This window comes from Dama dama, chromosome 4, assembly GCF_033118175.1.
Source record: "Dama dama isolate Ldn47 chromosome 4, ASM3311817v1, whole genome shotgun sequence".
Lineage (NCBI taxonomy): Eukaryota > Metazoa > Chordata > Mammalia > Artiodactyla > Cervidae > Dama > Dama dama.
The window spans coordinates 57,728,913-57,751,343 of NC_083684.1; the positions used below are offsets into that span (position 1 = coordinate 57,728,913).

Below are 22,431 nucleotides of genomic sequence, written 5' to 3' on the forward strand. Positions count from 1 at the left end.
ACCGTTCTTGTCAGTTCCACCTCCAGTGGCAGCAAGTATGATAATTTCTATATGGTGTATTAACTAGATCTGTCCGACAATATTTGTGTATCAACACAGGTTTTCTTTTTTTGGTAAATACTTAGGAGTGGGATTGTTTGCTTTTAAGAGTATGTCTAACTGTGAAAAACAGATGTGTCTAAAGTGGATATGCCATTTTGCACTCCCACCACCAGTGCATATTAGGGTTTTATTTTTTAGCATTTCAATAGTAGTGGTTTCTCATGTTGGTCTTAATTTACATTTCCCTAATGACTAAGTTGAGCATTTTTATGCATGAATGTTTGATAACCATAGACCTATTTTCTTTGGTGAACTATTTTCTTGTTCTTTATTTTCGAGATTTTTATATGTTCTGGACACTTGTCCTTTCTCATGTGTTTTGCAGATACTTTGTCACAGTGTGTGGTTTTTGTTTTTGCCCCATTAGCAGTATTTTTCACAGAGCATTTAAGTTTTTTAAATTTTTGATGAAGTTCAGTTTTTCTCTTCTGTGATTGTGCTTTGGATGTCAGATATAAGAACTCTGCCTAATTTAATGTCACAAAGGTTTTTCTGCCCCCACTTTTTTTTCCTACTCTAACAGCTGCACAGTTTCAGGTTTTACATTTAGGTCTATGATCCGTTTGAATTAATATTTTTACAATATTCATTTATTTGGCCGTGCCAAGTCTTATTGGTGGCACGTGGGATCTTCGCTTTTGCGGCATGTAGCATCTTTATTACAGGCTTCTGGGATCTAGTTCCCTAAGCACAGATCAAACCCAGGCCCTCTGCAGTGGAAGCCGGAATCTTAGCGACTGAACTACCACGAAAGTCTCTGACTCATTGACTTCAGTGACTCAGACTCATATGAGAGAAACAATAAAGAATCAACCAAATCACTGTATTCTCTTGAGCCCATGAAGGTTATAATACACTTTTGAGCTTTGTATGCTTTTTGCCTCACCACACTTGTAGGATCTCTAATCTCAACCAGGCATTGACCCCAAGTCACTTCAGTGAAAGCCTGGAATTCTAACCAGTGACTCAGCAGGGAAGTCCCTATAATACAACCTTAAAGTGTTGTTATCAACAGTTTGATGTAGATTTCCAAACGTGCAGCTTCTAGAGCCTTCACCGTGTGCAATGTTCTTTCAGAGAATCTGAAGTCCATCACTGGAGTTTGAACTAAACTTTCAAATGATATGTAGTTTTGCTTACAAACAGTGGCTTAAACAACATACAAAGTCCCCCCTCCTGGATTCAGGAGAGGGTAACACTCGCCTCTAGTGGGAAACCACCTTACTGCCCAGGAAGTTGACTGCATAAACTTTGCCTGCAAGGGCATTGTGGAAACTATAGTCCAACATCTGCGAAGGGTCTTACATACTTCCAGTGGAAAGAATGAAAAGTGTTAGTCGCTCAGCCGTGTCTGATTCTTTGCGACCCCAAGGACTACAGCTCGCCAGATTCCTGTCTCTAGAATTCTCCAGGCAGTAATACTGGAGTGGGTTGTCATTTCCTTCTCCATACAATCTTCCCGACCCAAGGATAGAACCTCAGTCTCCTGCACTGCAGGCTTCAGATTGCAGGCCTTCTGAGAATTCGGGGGGTATGCACACTTGGCTTTCTGGGAAGTGTAGTCAACAAGTTCGGTAGGCTCTCGGACACTTTCGCACAGGCGCGACCCCGACAAGGAAACTGTGGGAAGTGTGTCCCCAGAGCAGCCTCTGGGTGGAACTTCCGCTCTGGGCGGAACTTCCTCTCTGGGCGGAACTTATGCTTTGGGCGGTCTTGTTATCCCTCTCTCCTACCTGGCACCGGTGAGTGGTTTCTGCATTTTGCGACCCGTGGGAACTTGTTTGGGAACCTGTCTAACCCAGTCATCAATTTGGGGGCAAGAGCTGCTTCAGAGAGCAGTGGTTTGAGGGGTGGGGCGTGGAGGTGATTCCTTTGGGCTGAGGCCTCTCCGTTCCCGGATGTGGATGGGTCAGTTTTGGTCTAGTTGGAGGGTCTCCAGATTTCTCCCCGTGAGGACCCTCCTACCAGGCTGCACGCTGTCCATCTCACTCTGTCATTTGCCGCAGTAGAACATTGGATGAATTAAATTTCTCCTTCTCTAACGGCTTTCCGTAAGTTTCGGATGAGGTTATTACTCTTAAACATCAGATTCAATTATCTCTTAGTCCAGTGCTTAGGACTGCGCACTTTAACTGCTAAGGACCTGGGTAGGATTCCTGGCCGGGGGGTTGGGGGGGGTGGGGGTGGTGGGGGTGGGGGGGTGGGGAAGATCACACAAGCCGCTCGTGGCGCGGCGGCCACCCCCCCCCACCAAAAAAAATTCCAATGGGTAAATTTAAACATCTAATTTGCCTTTATGAAGCAGTTTGTGGACTGGTCACCATAGGAGGGTTATTCAAAATGGACACTTTTTTCCTTAAGCAAAAGAGTTGGGCAAAGGAATTGTTAGTTAAAGAAAAGAAAGGATAATTTTAGTTCATGACATCTTTTGGGGGGAGGGATGGGAATGGCAAGGGCTTATAGTGCGGATACCTGTTCCTTGGGGGATGGAGATTTTAGTGCTAACCATAAAATACCAACCTCGTTGATTAAGATTACATTTCTATGAAAGATGAAAACTGAAATAAAGTCTCGATTTGCTGCTGTGGTGTGTGTGTGTGTGACAATGACTTCACTTTAGGCCTTAAAAAAAAAAAAAAAAAAAAAAATACTACCTTCGTAGTGTTGCAGAAACCAGGAATCAAGAAACCAAGTACCACACTGGGAGAGTTGGAGAGCTCAGGTTTGTTACACCGGTGGGCTCAGCGGAGTTAACTTTCCAAGCTCTGAGCAAAGCCCGAACAAAGGGGTTACAGAGATTTTATAGACAGACTGTAGTGGGCCACACTAGCTGCTAACAGGCTGGTTTAAACTAAGGGGTTTTGCACACGCAGGACCAGCTGTCAAGATGGGGAGGGGGATGCCGTACCTTTATGTGGACAGGCATGATTAAGCAGGTTTGCAGCGGCTGGGCACTTGCAAAGAGCAGGACAAGATGAGTGAGATAACCTCCACTTCCTAGTATTGTAAGTCCCCACTTTCTGAGACTATGTGACCTACGTGATCCACACTTTGCAAGGAGGAAGCTGAGTTACTGAGGCAGAATGAGCAGGAAGTTATGTAAAATTTTAACTTTTCCTTTTCAGTAGTACAGTGGTTTGAGAATTAAACCAGTTGTTGAGTTGCCCAGTTGTTTCTGACTCTTTGTGACCCCATAGACTACAGAACGCCAGGCCTGCCTATCCCTCACCATCTACTGGAGTTTGCCCAAGTTCATATTCATTGCATCAGTGATGCCCTCCAGTCATCTCATCCTCTGACCCCCTCTTCTCCTTCTGCCCTCAATCTTTCCCAGAATCAGGGACTTTTCCAGTGAGTCACCTGTTTGCATCAGATGATCAAAATACTAGCGCTTCAGCTTCAGCATCAGTCCTTCCAGTGAATATTCAGGATTGATCTCCCTTAAGATTGACTGGTTTGATCTCCTTGCTGTCCAAGGGACTTTCAGGAGTGTTCTCCAGCACTGCAGTTTGAACGCATAAAGTTTTTGGTGTTCTTTCTTCTTTACTGGTCCATCTCTCACAATCCTATGTGACCACTGGGAAGACCATAGCCTTGACTATATGGGCCTTTGTTGGCAGAGTAATGTCTCTGCTTTTCAATACATTGTCTAGGTTTGTCATTAGTTTCCTGCCAAGAAGCAATCGCCTTCTGATTTCATGGCTACAGTCACTGTGTGTAATGATTTTGGAGCCCAAGAAGAGGAAATCCGTCACTACTTCCACATTTCCCCCTTCTATTTGCCATGCAGTAATGAGGCCAGAGGCCATGATCTTTTTTTTTTTTAATATTGAGTCTTAAGCCAGTGTGAGTGTGTGTGACTGTGTGTGTGAAACAAATGACTCCACTTTGGACCTGTGTTTTTTTTTTTTTTCAACACTATCTTCGTAGTACAGTAGCTTGAGATAGTGTGAATAAAATCTTGTTGGGGAAACTGTGCATATTTTGAGGTGTAGGGCAATCATTTTAGCTTATCCATGATTTGGCCTTGTATGTAGCACTGCTTTTATTGAAAAGCCCACTGGGGATTGGGTAATTTAGGTGGCAGGCAGGAGTCACTGTTATGGCTTGAATTCTTTGCTTTGAGGTAGCATACTCACTCAGAAGCTGGAGTCATTCTGAGCCAAAAGCAGCCAAAATGTCCATGCCCACATTGCATTTGCCTTTGGAAACCACAGTGACTAGCACCTAAAATGTCCCAAAGCATCGCACCCACAACCACATCAGGCACATAGGCCACACAAGCACATAAGCACTATGGGTACCAGGTTCATCCCCAAAGCCCAGTGTCAGTGTCACCAGTTTAATCTTTAGACCTACAGAGGCCTAGAAAAACTACCATATGGGATGCAGCGTCCAGAATTCCCAGAAAAGTCTTAATTCCTCTGTTTCCCCCTTTTATCTTAGAGAATAGAGCCACTGTCTCTAGTGAAGACACAGAGATCTTGGTCCCATCCCTAAGTATGTTATTTGGCTGGAGACATTAGAATCTGCAATGTCCCCTTAAATAAGATGCAGCATCCAGTTAGCATGGGGTTTTACTAGCTTCTGTCCTTATCTATACTTCAATTTTTAAATTTCTCCCTCAGGGAGGAGATTTTCTCAAAAGTTTCAGTAAAGCCATCAGTCGTTTGGTACTGCACAAAAATGAGAGTTGTGAGTGACCTGGACTGGATAGAGCTTCCTGCACAGGACCCTTGTAATTCTTCCAGACACTGCAACCCCTGGGACATCATGGGAGTTGGCGAGTTGCACACAAGGGAGTTTGAGCTTGGTCAAAAGCCTGGGTAGGATATAGTCTCCCTCTCTTCTAGGAGTCACCTCTCAGACTTCTGTCCGCACCTACTGCACCAGCTTATCCCTGGTAACAGGAAGCTTATGTATATCCTGTTTGTCCCCATGTGGCCAGAGAGTAGGGAGCAGCTCAGTTTTTCACTCAGGGAACTGGTACTGCCAAGGGACAACGGGACTTACAAGCCCTTGCATCTCCACCATGCCACGTGGAAATGTCCCTGCTCAATCTGTTACCGGATTTGGGCTTTGGTTGGGTGTTTTGGGACAGAGCCTAAGGAAGCAGGGTTCACTCTAGGTTGGATGCTGTCAGAAAGCTTTGGGAGAGCAGACGAAACAAAGATAAAATCTAAAGTCATAAAGAAGTAGCAGTCACTCTTTTAGCCAAGAGGATGACGCTTGGTATTATGTGGGTGGCACAGTGACCGTATTTTTATCTGTCTAAGCAAAATTATGGAGGGGCCTTGTTCTGTCTTACTTTACCCATAGTCTCAGAGACACCTCATTTGAGGATGGTATTCTGTGATTGGTTTATATCCTAAAGGAGAATAACATTGCCCTACTTGGATTGCCATGCCAGCTTCCACATGTCAGGGGCTGTTTTGTTTTCACCTCTCAGATTCATTCAATGAATCATTATATAATCATCATTGAAAGGTTTTAGATTTTCAGTGGCTTTTATTAGAAAATGTCTAGCTTATATTGAGTTTAGAGAATTAGAGGCAAAATACGAGACTTGAAAAAACAAGTACAAGTGGGGACTTCTCTGGTGGTCCAGTGATTAAGACTCTGTGTTTCCATTGGAGGGGGTGTGGGTTCAAACCCTGGACAAGGAACTATATAAGATCTTGCATGCCGTATAGTGTGGGCAAAACAAAAAAACCAAGTCTGTGTGGTGATATATGTTAAATATGTTTATAGGGAGAGAAAAAATCTGGTTATCTTCAAGGGACAGAATCTAAGTATCATTCCACCCCACCCCATCCCCCCATTTTGCTTTATACTGTTTTAATTAGCTTCGAGTAACACGGATGAGAGAGTTGGACTGTGAAGAAAGCTGAGCGCTGAAAAATTGATGCTTTTGAACTGTGGTGTGGAGAAGACTCTTGAGAGTCCCTTGGACTGCAAGGAGATCCAACCAGTCCATCCTAAAGGAGATCAGTCCTGGGTGTTCATTGGAAGGACTGATGCTGAAGCTGAAACTCCAATACTTTGGCCACCTTATGTGAAGAGTTGACTCATTGGAAAAGACCCTGATGCTGGGAGGGATTGGGGGCAGGAGGAGAAGGGGACGACAGAGGATGAGATGGCTGGATGACATCACCAACTCAATGGACATGAGTTTGAGTAAACTCTGGGAGTTGGTGATGGACAGGGAGGCCTGATGTGCTGTGATTCATGGGCTCACAAAGAGTTGGACACCACTGAGCGACTGAACTGAACATATGTTTTAAAATTACTACCCATAATAATGATTTTAACTAGAAAATATTAATATTTAATATACTAAATACAATATTTCATATTAATATAAACATCCTCCCTCAGCAATAGAATTCTCCTCAGTGCTCTGGCATTAAATCATAGGCTTTGGGAATCACCGTGACTCCAGTGCCAAGCTCTTCAGCAATTACCCTTGCATTGAGATAGACAATTTCTTAACTTTCTGAAATTTGGTGCTTTCACATCCAAAGTAGGGATCATATCAACCTCAATGAAAAGTTTAGGTGAGGGAAGAGCACTTTTCCATGAGGACGAGTTTCCATTTTGGCCCTCTCAAGTCTGTTTTTCCTGCCAAAGCAGTGGTACCACAGGGTCTGGAGCTGGCACTGCTAACTCCTTCCTTCCCCATTGCCCCTCCTAAATCATTCCTCTCCGCCTATTCTTTTGCCTCACAGCTTTAGCCTCCTAACATCAGATTAGACTAAAATGAGCCTGCATTCAATCACCTTGTGTCCCCTAAGCAGTTAATAACTTGAAGATTGTATCTCCCTACTTGTTCCCTTTCCAACAACACTCCTGCCATAATTGGGAGACATTTTTATTTCAGAAAGTCGTGTCTATGGAATATTTTCACTGGGGAACTCAAGGAAAATTAACAGACCCCTTGCAGGGAACCTCATTACCACCCCGAGAGTCCGGACTGTGGGGTTCTTTCCGCTGTGGAATTTTGGGAAGTGTAGTCAAGCAGCTCCCGCAGTTCCAACACTTCTTCCTGGAAAGTGAGACTCTGGTTAGTGTCCCTTGGCGTTCGGGGAAGTGTAGTTCTGACACTGTTAGTTTCTTGCACTGCCGCTCAAGAAGGGGAAATCAGATGGATTCTGGGCAGTGTAGTCCAGACGCCCCGTGAACTCCTAGGACTTCCGTCCAGGGAGAGTGAGGTTGCTGGTGTCTCTTCCGTGGGGCGGGCTTGTCAGTTCCGCGTCTTGGTGGCCCTTCCAAATGTTCTGGATCTGTGCATGGGATGCGCAATTACCTGGCAATCGACTTAGGGGAAAAGAATCTTCGGCGGAGAGTGCAGGTGCGGAGGAGCAAAGGCAGCGGTGTGCGTTCCCGTTGGCGGAGCGGTTGGGGTATTTTGGAGACCCTGAGAGAGGACCAATTCCCCTCGCATATCTCCTAGATTATGTGTTTACGTGTCTTTGGGCTAGCCGGTTCTGCCTCTCAGCTTTCCACGCACGCTTCTACTTCCTCACATGGGGAGTTAATCTCCCCGTGCCTCCCGTTGTGTGTGTGTGTGTGTGTGTGTGTGTGTGTATGGGGAGTTAATCTCCCCGTGCCTCCCGTTGTGTGTGTGTGTGGGGGGGGGGGGGGGGGGAGTTAATCTCCCCGTGCCTCCCGTTGTGTGTGTGTGTGTGTGTGTGTGTGTGTGTGCGCGCGCGCGCGCACCTAGCCACTCAGTCGTGTCTGACTCTGCCACCCCATGAACTGTAGCCCGCCAGGCTCCTTTGTCCATGGGATTCTCCAGGCAAGAATACTGTTACCACGCCCTCCTCCAGAGGATCTTCCTCACCAGGGATCGGACCCAGATCTCCCGCTTTGCAGGAGGATTCTTTATTGCCTGAGCCACCCATTACTTTTCTTTAAAAAGTAATGGAGTTGTTTTGGGAAGAGGTGATACAAATAAAAGTCTTAGCCGGTTCCTGGCAAATAGTGAGTGCTGATTTCTCCTTGCTGTTAATTTCTGAAAGAACGGTCAGGTGCCCGGGTTAGCATCAGAAATCCACTTTCAGTGACCCTTACCCTTCTTTCTATGTCTGTGCCACACTGGGTCATCCTGCACCCCTTCTGACTTGGAAGAGAAGGTTCCAGACTGCTCGGAGGGAAGGGAGGCCTTAACTTTTAACGAAGATGAGGGCTCTGTCCTGGCATTTCCTAGCATTCTCTCTTTCCCCAGCGTGACCTCAAAAAGAACTACAGGAGGTAGGAGTGCTCCTGGTCTACTAACTGCAAAGCTCCACGTGAGTAGGACTTGATATTTTTCTCTTAGAATGGCGGTTGTATCAATCAGAGAATGTGTCCGATGTGTAATTGGACATGGGCATTGATAATAATTAACCCTTCACTGTTAACTTCAATGAGTGAAAGTTAGATGCTCAGTCCTGTCCGACTCTTTGCGACCCCATGGACTGTAGCCCTTCGGCCTCCCATCCATGAAATTCTCCAGGCAAGAATACTGGAATGGGTAGCCTTTGTCTTCTGTCCAGGGGATCTTCCTGATCCAGGGATCTGATTCGGTTCTTCTGCATTACAGGTAGATTGTTTACCCTCTGAGACACCAAGGAAACCCCAATGATGAGGGCTTTACACAAATAAATACATTGTGCCGCACCATGACTCTGAAAAGAAATGTTGCTGTTTTCCCCCTTCTGTAAAATGAGATTGATACTCAGAGTGCTGTAAATTATGTGCCCATAGTCACCCACAAAGTCAGGGGCTCAACTGAGGTTGAAATTCAGGCAATCAGTCCAGAGCTTGAGATCATAGTCTTTTAGTCCTTAAGGCTTAGGAACCAGGTGGAATCAGGCATCATAGTTAGGAATTGATTGTGAAGGGCCTTAAATCAAATAAGATGGGCTTGGACTTTCCTGTGAGTTTTTAAAGGCATTGCCAACTATTTTGTTTCCCTTGTTGTGAATAATATTTCTTATTTCATTCAGGAATTAAGAAATTTGAGAGAGAAAATTTCTTAATTACTCATTAATTCAGGGTGTAATGATAGCAAGTGTTAAGCTTCTAATACGTTTTTGCTTAGTGGCTCTTTTTGTATATTTGTCTATAAACATTTTACAGATTTTTTTTTTTTAAATCATGCCTTTCTCAGTGGTTTTCCCCTTATGTGTTTTAACTATGGGAATTCCCAAACACTATAAGAAAAAATAAACTAATGAACTTCCATATAATTTCTTGATTAGTCTTACTATTTTCATTATTTCCATTCCTATGACTGTTTCCTGACTTTTAAGGCTATTTTATCTTTATATAATGTTAAACCTATGGAAAAGTTGCAAAAATAGTATAAGGAGCTCTCATATACCTGTTACCCAAATTCACTGATTTTGCCTATATGCTCCGTACCTCCATCAGCCAAATAACACCAGGAAGTTACCTGTATTCAATGACAGCTTATCTTAACTTTTTGCATGAAGGAAGCCCATATACCATGAAATCAGGAGGTGTCTTGGTAAGAGGGTTTTCAGAAAGACTGATTGTAGAATTTTAGCATCACATACTTGGTAATGTTAGATATTATACTAAAGAATAGTGTTTATCTAGTTGATATCTATTAAATTAATCATAAGTAAGTAATGCCAGATAGCATATTGGATAACATACTATTAAATAATCCACAGTCTTGTATTTATTTTGTTATGTTTTTTAACTAAAAGTCTTCATAACTGGTTTCCCCCCAAGTTCAAAGTCCAATTTTATGCCTTATGTTGTATTTTTTTTTTTCATTTATTTTTATCAGTTGGAGGCTAATTACTTTACAATATTGTAGTGGGTTTTGTCATACATTGACATGAATCAGCCATGGAGTTACATGTATTCCCCATCCTGATCCCCCCTCCCACCTCCCTCTCCACCTGATTCCTCTGGGTCTTCCCAGCGCACCAGGCCCGAGCACTTGTCTCATGCATCCAACCTGGTTGGTGATCTGTTTCACCATAGATAATATACATGTTTCGATGCTGTTCTCTCGGAACATCCCACCCTCGCCTTCTCCCACAGAGTCCAAAAGTCTGTTCTGGACATCTGTGTCTCTTTTTCTGTTTTGCATATAGGGTTATCATTACCATCTTTCTAAATTCCATCTATATGTGTTAGTATGCTGTATGTTGTATTTTTTGTTTATAAACATTTTACAGAACTTTTCTCATACTTTTCTTATTGTTCTTCTTTCATTTTTTGGACATAATTTTTTAAAATTAATTAATTAATTAATTAATTTTACTTTACAACATAGTATTGGTTTTCCCATACATTGACTTCAATCCAACAGGAGTGTACATGAGTTCCCCACCCTGAACCCCCCTCCCACCTCCCTCCCCATCCCATCCCTATGGGTCATCCCAGTGCACCAGCCCCAAGCATCCTGTATCATGCATCGAACCTGAACTGGCGATTTGTTTCACATATGATAATTTACATGTTTCAATGCCATTCTCCCATATCATCCTGCCCTCACCCTCTCCCACAGAGTCCAAAGACTGTTCAATACATCTGTGTCTCTCTTGCTGTCTCGAATACAGGGTTATCGTTACCATCTTTCTAAATTCCATATATATGTGTTAGTATACTGTACTGGTGTTTTTCTTTCTGACTTACTTCACTGTGTATAATAGGCTTCACTTTCATCCACCTCATTAGAACTAATTCAGATGTATTCTCTTTAATGGGTGAGTAATATTCCATTCTGTATATGTACCATAGCTTTCTTATCCATTCATCTGCTGATGGACATCTAGGTTGTTTCCATGTCTTGGCTATTATCAACAGTGCTGCGATGAACATAGGGGTACATGTGTCTCTTTCAATTCTGGTTTCCTTAGTGTGTATGCCCACCAGTGGGATTGCTGGGTCATATGGCAGTTCTATTTCCAGTATTTTAAGGAATCTCCACACTGTTCTCCATAGTAGCTGTACTAGTTTGCATTCCCACCAACAGTGTAAGAGGGTTCCCTTTTCTCCACACCCTCTCCAGCATTTATTACTTGTAGACTTTTGGATAGCAGCCATTCTGACTGGCATGTAATGGTACCTCATTGTGGTTTGGATTTGCATTTCTCTAATAATGAGTGATGTTGAGCATCTTTTCATGTGTTTGTTAGCCATCTGTATGTCTTCTTTGGAGAAATGTCTGTTTAGTTCTTTGGCCCACTTTTTGATTGGGTCATTTATTTTTTCTGGAATTGAGCTTCAGGAGTTGCTTGTATATTTTTGAGATTAATTCTTTGTCCGTTGCTTCATTTGCTATTATTTTCTCCCATTCTGAAGGCTGTCTTTTCACCTGGCTTATAGTTCCCTTTGTTGTGCAAAGGCTTTTAAGTTTAATTAGGTCCCATTTGTTTATTTTTGCATTTATTTCCAATATTCTGGGAGGTGCGTCATAGAGGATCCTGCTGTGGTTTATGTCAGAGAGTGTTTTGCCTATGTTTTCCTCTAGGAGTTTTATAGTTTCTGGTCTTCCGTTTAGATCTTTAATCCATTTTGAGTTTATTTTTGTGTATGGTGTTAGAAAGTGTTCTAGTTTAATTCTTTCACAAGTGGCAGACCAGTTTTCCCAGCACTACTTGTTAAAGAGATTGTCTTTTGTCCATTGTAAATTCTTGCCTTCTTTGTCAAAGATAAGGTGTCCATAGGTGCATGGATTTATCTCTGGGCTTTCTGTTCTGTTCCATTGATCTATATTTCTGTCTTTGTGCCAGTATCACGCTGTCTTGATGACTGTGGCTTTGTAGTAGAGACTGAAGTCAGGCAGGTTGATTCCTCCAGTTCCATTCTTCTTTCTCAGGATTGCTTTGGGTATTCGAGGTTTTTTGTATTTCCATACAAATTGTGAAATTATGTGTTCTAATCCTCTGAAAAATACCGTTGGTAGCTTGATAGGGATTGCATTGAATCTATAGATTGCTTTGGGTAGTATACTCATTTTCACTATATTGATTCTTCTGATCCATGAACACGGTATATTTCTCCATCTATTTGTGTCCTCTTTGATTTCTTTAATCAGTGTTTTATAGTTTTCTATATATAGGTCTTTTGTTTCTTTCGGTAGATTTATTCCTAAGTATTTTATTCTTTTCGTTGCAATGGTGAATGGAATTGTTTCCTTACTTTCTCTTTCTATTTTCTCATTGTTAGTGTATAGGAATGCAAGGGATTTCTGTGTGTTAATTTTATATCCTGCAACTTTAGTATATTCATTGATTAGCTCTAGTAATTTTCTGGTGGAGTCTTTAGGGTTTTCTATGTAGAAGATCATGTCATCTGCAAACAATGAGAGTTTTACTTTTCTTTTCCAATCGGGATTCCTTTTATTGCTTTTTTCTGCCCTGATTGCTGTGGCCACAACTTCCAAAACTATGTTGAATAGTAGTGGTGAGAGTGGGCACCCTAGTCTTGCTCCTGACTTTAGGGGAAATGCTTTCCATTTTTCACCATTGACAGTAATGTTTGCTGAGGGTTTGTCATATATAGCTTTTATTATGTTGAGGTATCTTCCTTCTATTCCTGCTTCTGGAGGGTTTTTTTTCTTTTTAATCATAAATGGATGTTGAATTTTCTCAATGGCTTTCTCTGCATCTATTGAGATAATCATATGGTTCTTCTTTAATGTGGAATGATTCTACATTCTTTGTCTTTTTTGTTCTTGATATTTTGGGGGAGTATCAGTTCAGTCACTCAGTCGTGTCTGACTTTATGACCCCACAGACAGTATGCCAGGCTTCCCTGTCCATCACCAGCTCCTGGAGCTTGCTCAAACTCATGTCCATCAAGTCAGTGATCCCATCCAACCATCTCATCCTCTGTTGTCCTCTTCTGCCTTTCATCTCTCCCAGTATCAGGGTCTTTTCCAATGAGTCAGTTCTTCACATCAGGTGGCCAAAATATTGGAGCTTCAACTTCAGCAGCAGTCCTTCCAATGAATATTCAGGGTTGATTTCCTTTAGGATTGACGGATTTGATCTCCTTGCTGTCCAAGGGACTCTCAAGAGTCTTCTCCAACATCACAGTTCAAAAGCATCAATTCTCTGATGCTCAGGTTTCTTTATGGCCCAACTCTCACGTCCATACATGACTGCTGGAAAAACCATAGCTCTGACTAGATGGACCTTTGTCAGCAACGTAATGTCTTGGCTTTTTAATATGCTGTCTATGTTTTTGGGGTGTATGTAGTCAAGTTATTTTGGAGAAAGTTCTTCATTTGAGGTTCGTCTGATGTTTTCCATTGTTAAGTTCAGATTATGCATTGTTGGCAGGGATTCCACAGAAGTCTGAGGTGTCCTTGTTACTGCAACATAGCTGGAGCCAAAGGATATCAGTATACCCCTATATTAGTAAACTCAGCTTTGTTTACTAGGCTCAGGTAATGTCTGTCAGATTTCTTCATTGTAAAGTTATCTCTTTTTTTTAATTATTAAAGTTTTTTAATAGGGAGATACATTTACTAATTTACATCTACTGTAAAGAGAAGCTTCTCCTTCCCTACTTATTTATTTATTCATTCATATATAAATATTAGTATTGACTCAATCCATAAATTCATATTGCAAACCTAAATGACATGTAGATTAATAAACATTTATTTTTACCAGCCTAAAATATATGTATCATAGAATTCACCCATTTCAGGTGTACAGATTAATGATTTTTAGTAACTTTGCTGAGCAGCACAACTATCACCGTAATAATTTGGAACCATTTCATTTCTGCAGTTGGATTCCTTAGTTAACCCCCATTCTCTCCCCAGAAAGCCAGGGTACCATTAACATAATTTCTGTCTCCATAGATTTGCCTATTCTAGACATTTCTTATAAATAGAATGATACAGTATGTAGTCTTTTGTGTCTGTCTTCTGTTTGTTCATTCACACATAGGGCAACATTCCAGTTGTTTCCAATTGTAGGTTATTAGGAGTAATGCTGCTCTGAACTTTCATACACTCATTCACAAGAACCATCTGTGACCCAAGCTACTCTTTCATGTCTTTTTCTGCCTTCTCAGACTCTCAGAACTTGCTCAGACAATTCTGACCTCCTAGAACCTGTATAACTCAGGACGGTGCCCATCCCTAGGCATAGGAGGAAACATGACCACACTCAAGGTGAGTAGTACCTGCCTTTCTCACTTTAAATTTCCATCTCATGGCTCAGATAGCTGCATGTTTGTTTTGGGATGACTCAAGCAGAACAGGAGACATGGGAGACATTACGTTGTCCTTCTTGAGTTTTCTTTGTGTTTGTTTTTATTTTATGTGATTATTATATATTTTATGGAGTAGAAAAATGACTAGAAATGAATAACTCTCCCATTTCATTACTTCCCTACTGACAAACTAACTGTTATTTTCTCTTTGTCTTTTCCTCATGTGCATTTATAACTGTATTTGTATTTAGGTGTACATCTAAGTTTAAATTTTGACTTTGTTCCATTAATATTATATATTTTTTTAAATGGGTACTTCACATTTGCCACTGTATTGATACACCTTTTTTTAAATTTTTTGGCAGCTTTTTATTTTTGACTACATCCTACCTGTAGACATTTAGGTGGTTTACAAATTTGACTGTTCTAGGCAACCCTTCAGTGACAGCTTTCTTCCATGATACCTTTTCCCCTCAAATCAGTCGTGAAAACAATGTCAGTTTTTTGTCCTTGATGTACTATGCATTCAATATACAAAGAACTATATTTGATCTGTGTTGTGTTGGCTGTTTCTTAGGTAGAATATCCAAATAACAACATGGCACATCTCTTTTTTCTTTCTTTCTCTCTCTCTCTCTCTTTTTTTTTTTTTTGATGTACCACATGGCTTGTGGGATTTTAGTTTGTTAAAAAGATTTGGGAGGACTTCCTGGTGGTCTAGTGGCTAAGATTCCATACTCCCAATGCACGGGGCCTGAGTTCAATCCCTGGTCAGGGACTAGGTCCCACATACCCCAACGAAAAATTTGCATGCTGCAACTGAAACCTGGTTCTGCCAAATAAATAAATAAATATTTTTAAAATGTTGGTATAACATCAGACACATGTAATGTCCATCTTACAATCAGTGGCTACTTAAAAAGGGAAAGTGCCAAGAAGGTGGAGAGGATGGGTAGGAAGTGAATCCAGAGTCTGAGGGACTTCAGTCAGTCTGTTGCCACTGAGGAAGGAGAATCAGTGAGGAAGCCACTGAGGAGAATCAGTGTGTGGCATTGGCAGGATAGAAGGACTGGGAAGTCTACGAATTGATTGAAGTCCTTCAGAATCTGAACTCACCTCTCACCCATCCCTTCTTTTCTATAGCCGCCTTTCCAGGGAGGCTGAGGAAAGTCAGTGTGTGGTGTTGGCAGGACAGAAGGATGGGGGCTGGAAAGTCTACACATATCCACGGGAGCCGGAATATCTTCCCATCATCCACCTCTCCTTCTTCGCATTGTCCCGCTTCCACTGGACACTGGTTGTAAGATTGAGCTGAGATTGTTTGTTGTAGGAGGCAGTGACCTTCATGGATGTGGCTGTGACCTTCACGGAGGAGGAGTTGGGGCTGCTGGACTTGGCCCAGAAGAAGCTGTACCAGGATGTGATGCTGGAGAACTTCCGGAATCTGGTCTCAGTGGGTGAGCACAGGCGCCCTGCCTTTTTTAAAAAATATGTACTTGGCTGCTCCGAGTCTTAGTCACGGCATGTGGAATCTAGTTCCCTGACCATGAATCAAACCGAGGCCCCCTGCATTGGGAGTGCAGAGTCTTAGTCACTGGACCACCAGAGAGGTCCCAGGCACCTTTTCTAACAAGGTCATCTCCCTGGTTTGGCTTTGTGTCCTCAGATGTGGAAGGCTTTTGGGGTCTTGAAATGGCACTTGGGGACCTGAGTTTCATACCAATGCTTTTTAACAAAATAAAATAAGGGAGAAAAATATCAGAATTTGTCAGGAAGAATGGAATACATTGCAGGATAAACTCTGGCCATTTGTGTGAGTCATATAAGAACCAGGGAGGGGGAGATTTAATGAAAATAGGCATGGGTGAGAAATTGGTTTCTGTAGTACTTACTGTATTTATGTGTCCAGGTCTTGAAATATTGGTATTTTGGGGTTTTTTTTGTTTTCCTTTTTACTTTTTGACTGCACCTTGGGCCATGAGGGATCTTAGTTCCCTGATCACAGATCAAACCCGTGCCTCCTGCATAGAAACTCTGAGTCTTAAGTGCTAGACCACCAGAGAAGTTCCAATATTTTTTGAAATAGGTCATGTTTTCTTAAAAATATTTTCATTACGCTCGTTTTGACTCATTGACCAACATTAGATACAGGAATCTTAATTACCAGTAAATTATACTGTTAGTATATTCAATTTCTTTTCTTTTTTCCTGACTTTAAATTTATTTGTTTTTGATTGAAGGATAATTGCTTTACAGTATTGTGTTGGATTGTACCAAACGTCAACATGAATCAGCCACAGAGTGTGTTCATTTTAAATATGTTACTCTGCATGTTCACAGGGTGTTACCGCTTCAGATATCACATATTCCACTTAGAAAAGGAAAAAAGGCTTTGGGTGGTGAAGACAGCAACTCAAAGAGAAGGGAAGTCAGGTAAGAACCAGGCAGATGGGGGTCCTTAGAGAAGCCCTCCCATGTGTTTTTACTTCTCTCCAACCCTTTGGCTGTCATCTCATCCAAACTGCCAGACCTCTTCTTTAATACACCTTTGTACTGGTTGCCCTGCCCCTCCTATAGTCTGTTCTCCAGGTAGCAGCCAAGAGTGATGCTTAGGAAGGACTGCCATGAGGAAATCACTTAGGAAAGTGATGCCATTCCTCTCTTCCAAGCCTTTTGTAGCTTCTTATTTTTCTTAAAGTTAAACCTCTTAAAGTGGCTTCTGGAGTCCTCCAGGATCTGCATGGTCCCCCACTGTCCCTTTGATTCCTTTCCTCTCGCTCTTTGTCTCCCACCCATGCTGCACACCACGCCAGGCTCAGCCTCGCCAGGGATGCTGCATCACCTATGACTGCCTGAGCAAATGACTGCAAACACCATAGCTTAACACAACACACGTTGAACATCTTATACTTCCAGAGGTCGGAGGTGTGGCATGGTTTTACTTTGGAGGTTCTGGGGGAGAATCTGTGCTTTGCCTTTCCAGTGGCTCATGGCCACCTTCCTCAAGCTTCACAGCTAGAGACATCGCTTGTCTCTGCCCCGTCTTCCCTTGTCACGTGTCCCTCTTCCGCTTTTTTCCTGCATCACGCTTCTGCTTCGTAGGAGACTTTTGATTGCATTGAGCCTCCCACTCCACCCCAAAGTAGAGGGTGCACTTACATTTTAAGGTCAGCTAATCGGCAGCCTAAATCCTGTCTGCAATCTTAATTCCCCTTTGCCACATAGTCTGACATAGTCTAGGCTCCAAAAATCAGGATGTGAGTTCTTTGGGGGACAGTTACTGTGATCACAGCAGATTCTTCCACCTCTGAGCCCTTAACTCTGCCAGACCTACTCTTCTACCACTAGTCTTCCAGCTCCCTCCCTTTCTGCCTTCAGGTCTCCGCTCAGTTCCAACATCATGAGAGAGGCCTTCTCTGACCACCCTGTGTAAAATTCCATCCTCCCCTTTCTCTCCTCATTCTGCATCTTACTGGATCTCACAGACTTTGCTTATTTATCACCCCTCTCTCAGCACTGGAGTGTGATCACCAGGAGTGTGGAGTTTTGTCTGTCCTGTTGAGTACCGGGAGCAGTCCAGTATGTGGCTGCTGCTGCTGCTAAGTCACTTCAGTTGTGCCCGACTCTGTGTGACCCCATAGACAGCAGCCCACGAGGCTCCCCCATCTCCGGGATTCTCCAGGCAAGAACACTGGAGTGCGTTGCCATTTCCCTCTCCAATGAATGAAAAGTGAAAAGTGAAAGTGAAGCCACTCAGTCATGTCCGACTCTTAGTGACCCCATGGACTGCAGCCTACCAGGCTCCTCCGTCCATGGGATTTTCCAGGCAAGAGTACTGGAGTGGGGTGCCATTGCCTTCTCCGAATGTTGCAGGCATCTGTAAATATTTGTTGACTCTGTGTAAGTTTGATGGATGAGACGGGAGACCTCTGTTTCTCTCAGTGTGAAGGGGATGTTAAAGGCCAGGTCATGTTAAAACCAGAGAGAAGGAAGGAGGTTGCAGAGCATTTTTTGTCTTTTGATGATTGCCTATCTGATTACTTTCTTTTTTTTCTTCCTTTAGTTTTTAAAATTTAGTCAATTTTCCCAATTCCTTTCTATTTTAATTTCTTCCTTTTTTCTTTAATTTAAATGAAAGAATAGTTGATTTACAATGTTGTGCTAATTTCTGCAGTGCAGCAAAGTACCTTAAGAAGTTAGACTCAGTTTTTGAGGGTTTTTTTTTTTTTTTTTTTTTGTAAAACATGAGCCATGGTAAGAAATGCATGCTTTGTGATAACCAAAACCTGCATTTCAGGTGTTGGAGATTTATATATATCACTTTCATAGGTATTTCATGTGATGAACCCTTTCCTATTGATGATGATGCTGGTTCTTTTTTCTTTTTAAACATGTAGTTTTATTTACTTTATTTTATTTGGCTGCACTGGGTTTTCCAGAATGTCATATAGTTGGAATTATACAGTATGTATGCTTGTCTGATTCCTTTCCATTTAGAAACTTAGAAATAAGTGTTTACATTTCCTCCACATCTTTTCCTGGCTTGGTAGTACATTTCTTGTTAGCACTGAATAGTATTCCATTGTGAGGAATACTTTTTATTTATACATACTTTTTATTTATACATTTATTTATTTATTTATTTATACATACTTTTTATTTATACATTCACCTGCTGAAGGGCATCTTAGTTGCTTCCAAGTTTTGTTTACTTGGAAAAAGCAAAGTTTTTGCTTTCTCTTAAAGTTCTAGTTGATTCATATTTTATTATCTCTATAACTTTTTTGTCTGCATCATTTACTAACTATAAAGTTTACTATCTGAGATTCTACACTGCCTTTGAATCCAATAGAAAGTGTCTATAGGTGAACAGTTTCCATCTAATTATCAATTTTTCAAGTTAAATTTTTGACATTTAATTTGCACCTCATGTAGGAAACTCGCAGCAATGGGTTTTGTTAGGTTTAGTGGTAGTGGGTAGGAGCCACCTGGACCACCACTTGGTTTCCATTGGCATACAAACCAGAGCACATGACACACAATGGAAGAGACAAACGGAACATTCTCTGGATTCATTCAAGTCTCATACTCTCTCCTAAATGTGAAATCTTGAAAACAGCGAACAGAACCTTCAGTTGTCCACATCTCTGAATTTTGTGTCTTTGCAGAAGAAAAGATCCAAAGTGAGATGGAGACTATTTCAGAAGTAGGACCACATGAAGAGCTTTCCTGCTGGCAGATCTGGCGACACATTGCAAGTGACTTAACCAGGTGTCAAGACTCCAGGATAAAACGTTCTGAATTCCACCAACAACATGACTCACCTGGCCAGAATGGGGCCAGACTATCTGTAATTCACACTAGCCAGACACCTTCTCAGTGTAATGAATGTACAAAATCTTTCGGTGATCTCTCCAACTTTGATCTTCATCAACAAATACACTCAGGAGAGAAGTCTCATACATGTTGTGAGTGTGGAAAAAGCTTCTGTTACAGCTCAGCACTTCGCATTCATCAGAGAGTTCACTCGGGAGAGAAACGCTATAAGTGTGATAAGTGTGGCAAGGAATTCAGCCAGAGTTCACAGCTGCAAATTCATCAGAAAGTCCACACTGTAGAGAAGCCATTCAGATGTGAGCAGTGTGGGAAAGGCTTCAGTCGTAGATCAACACTTACTGTTCATTGTAAATTACACACGGGAGAAAAACCTCACAATTGTGACAAATGTGGAAGGGCCTTCATTCATGCATCACATCTTCAGGAACATCAGAGAATCCACACTGGGGAGAAACCATTCAAATGTGATATATGTAGTAAGAACTTCCGCCGCAGATCAGCACTTAACAGTCATTGTATGGTCCACACTGGAGAGAAACCATACAAATGTGAGGAGTGTGGGAAGTGTTTCACTTGTAGCTCAAATCTGCATATCCACCAGAGGGTCCACACAGGAGAGAAGCCTTATAAATGTGAGGAGTGCGGTAAATGTTTCATTCAACCTTCACAATTTCAGGCCCATCGGAGAATTCACACGGGAGAGAAACCATATGTATGTAAAGTATGTGGTAAGGGCTTCATTTACAGTTCAAGTTTTCAAGCCCATCAGGGAGTCCACACAGGAGAGAAACCATACAGATGTGATGAGTGTGGGAAGAACTTCAGGATGAAAATCCATTATCAAGTTCATCTTGTCGTCCACACAGGAGAAAAACCCTATAAATGTGAGGTATGTGGGAAAGGCTTTCGTCAGAGTTCATATCTTAAAATCCATCAGAAGGCCCACAGTGTAGAGAAACCCTACAAGTGCGAAGAGTGTGGGCAGGGCTTCAATCAGAATTCACGACTTCAGATCCACCAGCTGATCCATACTGGTGAGAAACCATACAAATGTGAAGAGTGTGGGAAGGGATTTAGTCGTAGAGCTGATCTTAAAATTCACTGCAGAATCCACACTGGAGAGAAACCGTACAATTGTGAGGAGTGTGGAAAAGTCTTTAGTCAGGCATCTCATCTTCTGACCCATCAGAGAGTCCACAGTGGAGAAAAGCCATTCAAATGTGAGGAATGTGGCAAGAGCTTCAGTCGGAGTTCACACCTTCAAGCCCACCAAAAAGTCCACACTGGAGAAAAGCCATACAAATGTGAGGAGTGTGGGAAGGGCTTTAAGTGGAGCCTGAACCTCGACATGCATCAGAGGGTCCACACAGGAGAGAAACCATATAAGTGTGGGGAGTGTGGGAAGCACTTCAGTCAGGCCTCAAGTCTTCAGCTTCATCAGAGTGTCCACACTGGAGAGAAGCCCTACAGATGTGATGTGTGTAGTAAAGTCTTCAGTCGGTCTTCACAGCTTCAGTATCACAGGCGAGTTCACACAGGGGAGAAACCTTACAAGTGTGACACGTGTGGTAAGAGCTTCAGTTGGCGTTCCAATCTTGTAAGTCATCACAAAATTCATACTGGAGATATATTTTATGAAAGTGATGAGAGTGGTAAGAACATCAGGGAACTGTCAGAGGAAAGAAGTTCCACAAAATGATTGTTTCAAAAAACTCATGTGCAACCCTGAGTTCTTGCAAGTGTCAGGTCTCATAGGAGGGAAGGTATTGGGTGTTGAAGCAGTAGCTGAACATATCCCAGTGTTCACCAGACCACACAGCAGAAACCTCCTCTGAGTGGTGCAGTAAGGGTTGCATTCAGAACTTTGACATTTGTTAGATACCAGTTAGGGAGATAGCACTTAGAGAGGAAGAGTTTGGCCTTGCCTTTAATGAAAGTGTAAGGATGGGCTTGTCAAAACTGATGTCCAAGAGAATGTGAGCTCCCTGAGGGCAGGGACTTGGATGTTGAATTTACACAACCTTAACATCGACTCTTGCTTGTATGTGTGCTCAGTTCATGTATGTTAAATAAACCAAAAGGGGGAAATGTACACTATATGAGAATTGTTTCAGAGGAGGAAACCTACCAAGTAAAATTAATTCAGGAAGTGATTATTTGTTGAGGTACAGAAAACCACTTGATATTATAATCTGCAGTATTAATATGATATGAGCCTATTGCAACTGGCTCCTTGCCTCCCACAGCCTCTGTTCTCAAGTAGGGTTATTGTCTGAGGCCCTGTCCAGTTTTCCAAGGATTGTGTCTAATATAAATTGAACTGTCTTGTGATTTTTTTTTTTTGACAGTACAAACTGAAAATGTTACTAACTTTGCAACAATAGGTAACTGTACAATTGACTTTTTGTGAGTCACTCAATGTTAAGGCAGGATTTACTGTAACATTTTGAAAATGTCACAAAAATTGTCACTAGAAAAAATTTTATTGGTTGACCTTGAACTTACTGATTTCGAATTCCCTGCATTTTTATCAAGACTTTGAAATGTTTGCTTACTAAATGCTGTAGCTTTTCTTCTGTCAAAACTTCTCAGGTTGGAGCTATGCCATATTCTTCACACACGTCCATGAGGAAAATACCCAGGAAACTTGTAGGAATTTGATAAAATTATTAAATGTATTATTGGGGCAAGACTGACATTTATGTCCTTTGACCTGTTGGTCACAGTAAAGCATGGTTTTGGGAAAGGAGTACTTACCAGTATATAGGTTATATATCTCTTTGATCTCAAAAT

At 41.9% G+C, this 22,431-nt stretch overlaps 1 protein-coding gene across 5 annotated transcripts; it reads left to right on the forward strand.

Annotated features, from left to right (window-relative positions):
• The first annotated feature begins 7,308 nt into the window (after nucleotides 1–7,308).
• Nucleotides 7,309–21,726, forward strand: LOC133054491 (zinc finger protein 234-like). 5 transcript variants are annotated; one of them, XM_061139518.1, is made up of 6 exons: nucleotides 7,309–7,477; nucleotides 8,330–8,393; nucleotides 14,161–14,260; nucleotides 15,632–15,758; nucleotides 16,642–16,734; nucleotides 19,470–21,726. In XM_061139518.1, exons 3-6 carry the CDS (start codon nucleotides 14,246–14,248, stop codon nucleotides 21,335–21,337), a joined length of 2,103 nt encoding a protein of 700 aa, XP_060995501.1. In that variant the 5' UTR covers nucleotides 7,309–7,477; nucleotides 8,330–8,393; nucleotides 14,161–14,245; the 3' UTR covers nucleotides 21,338–21,726. The 5 variants fall into 5 exon arrangements, with proteins under 5 accessions (XP_060995501.1, XP_060995499.1, XP_060995503.1 ...); XM_061139516.1 differs by having other exon boundaries at nucleotides 7,309–7,453; XM_061139520.1 differs by lacking the exon at nucleotides 16,642–16,734 and having other exon boundaries at nucleotides 7,309–7,453.
• Nucleotides 21,727–22,431: the final 705 nt, after the last annotated feature.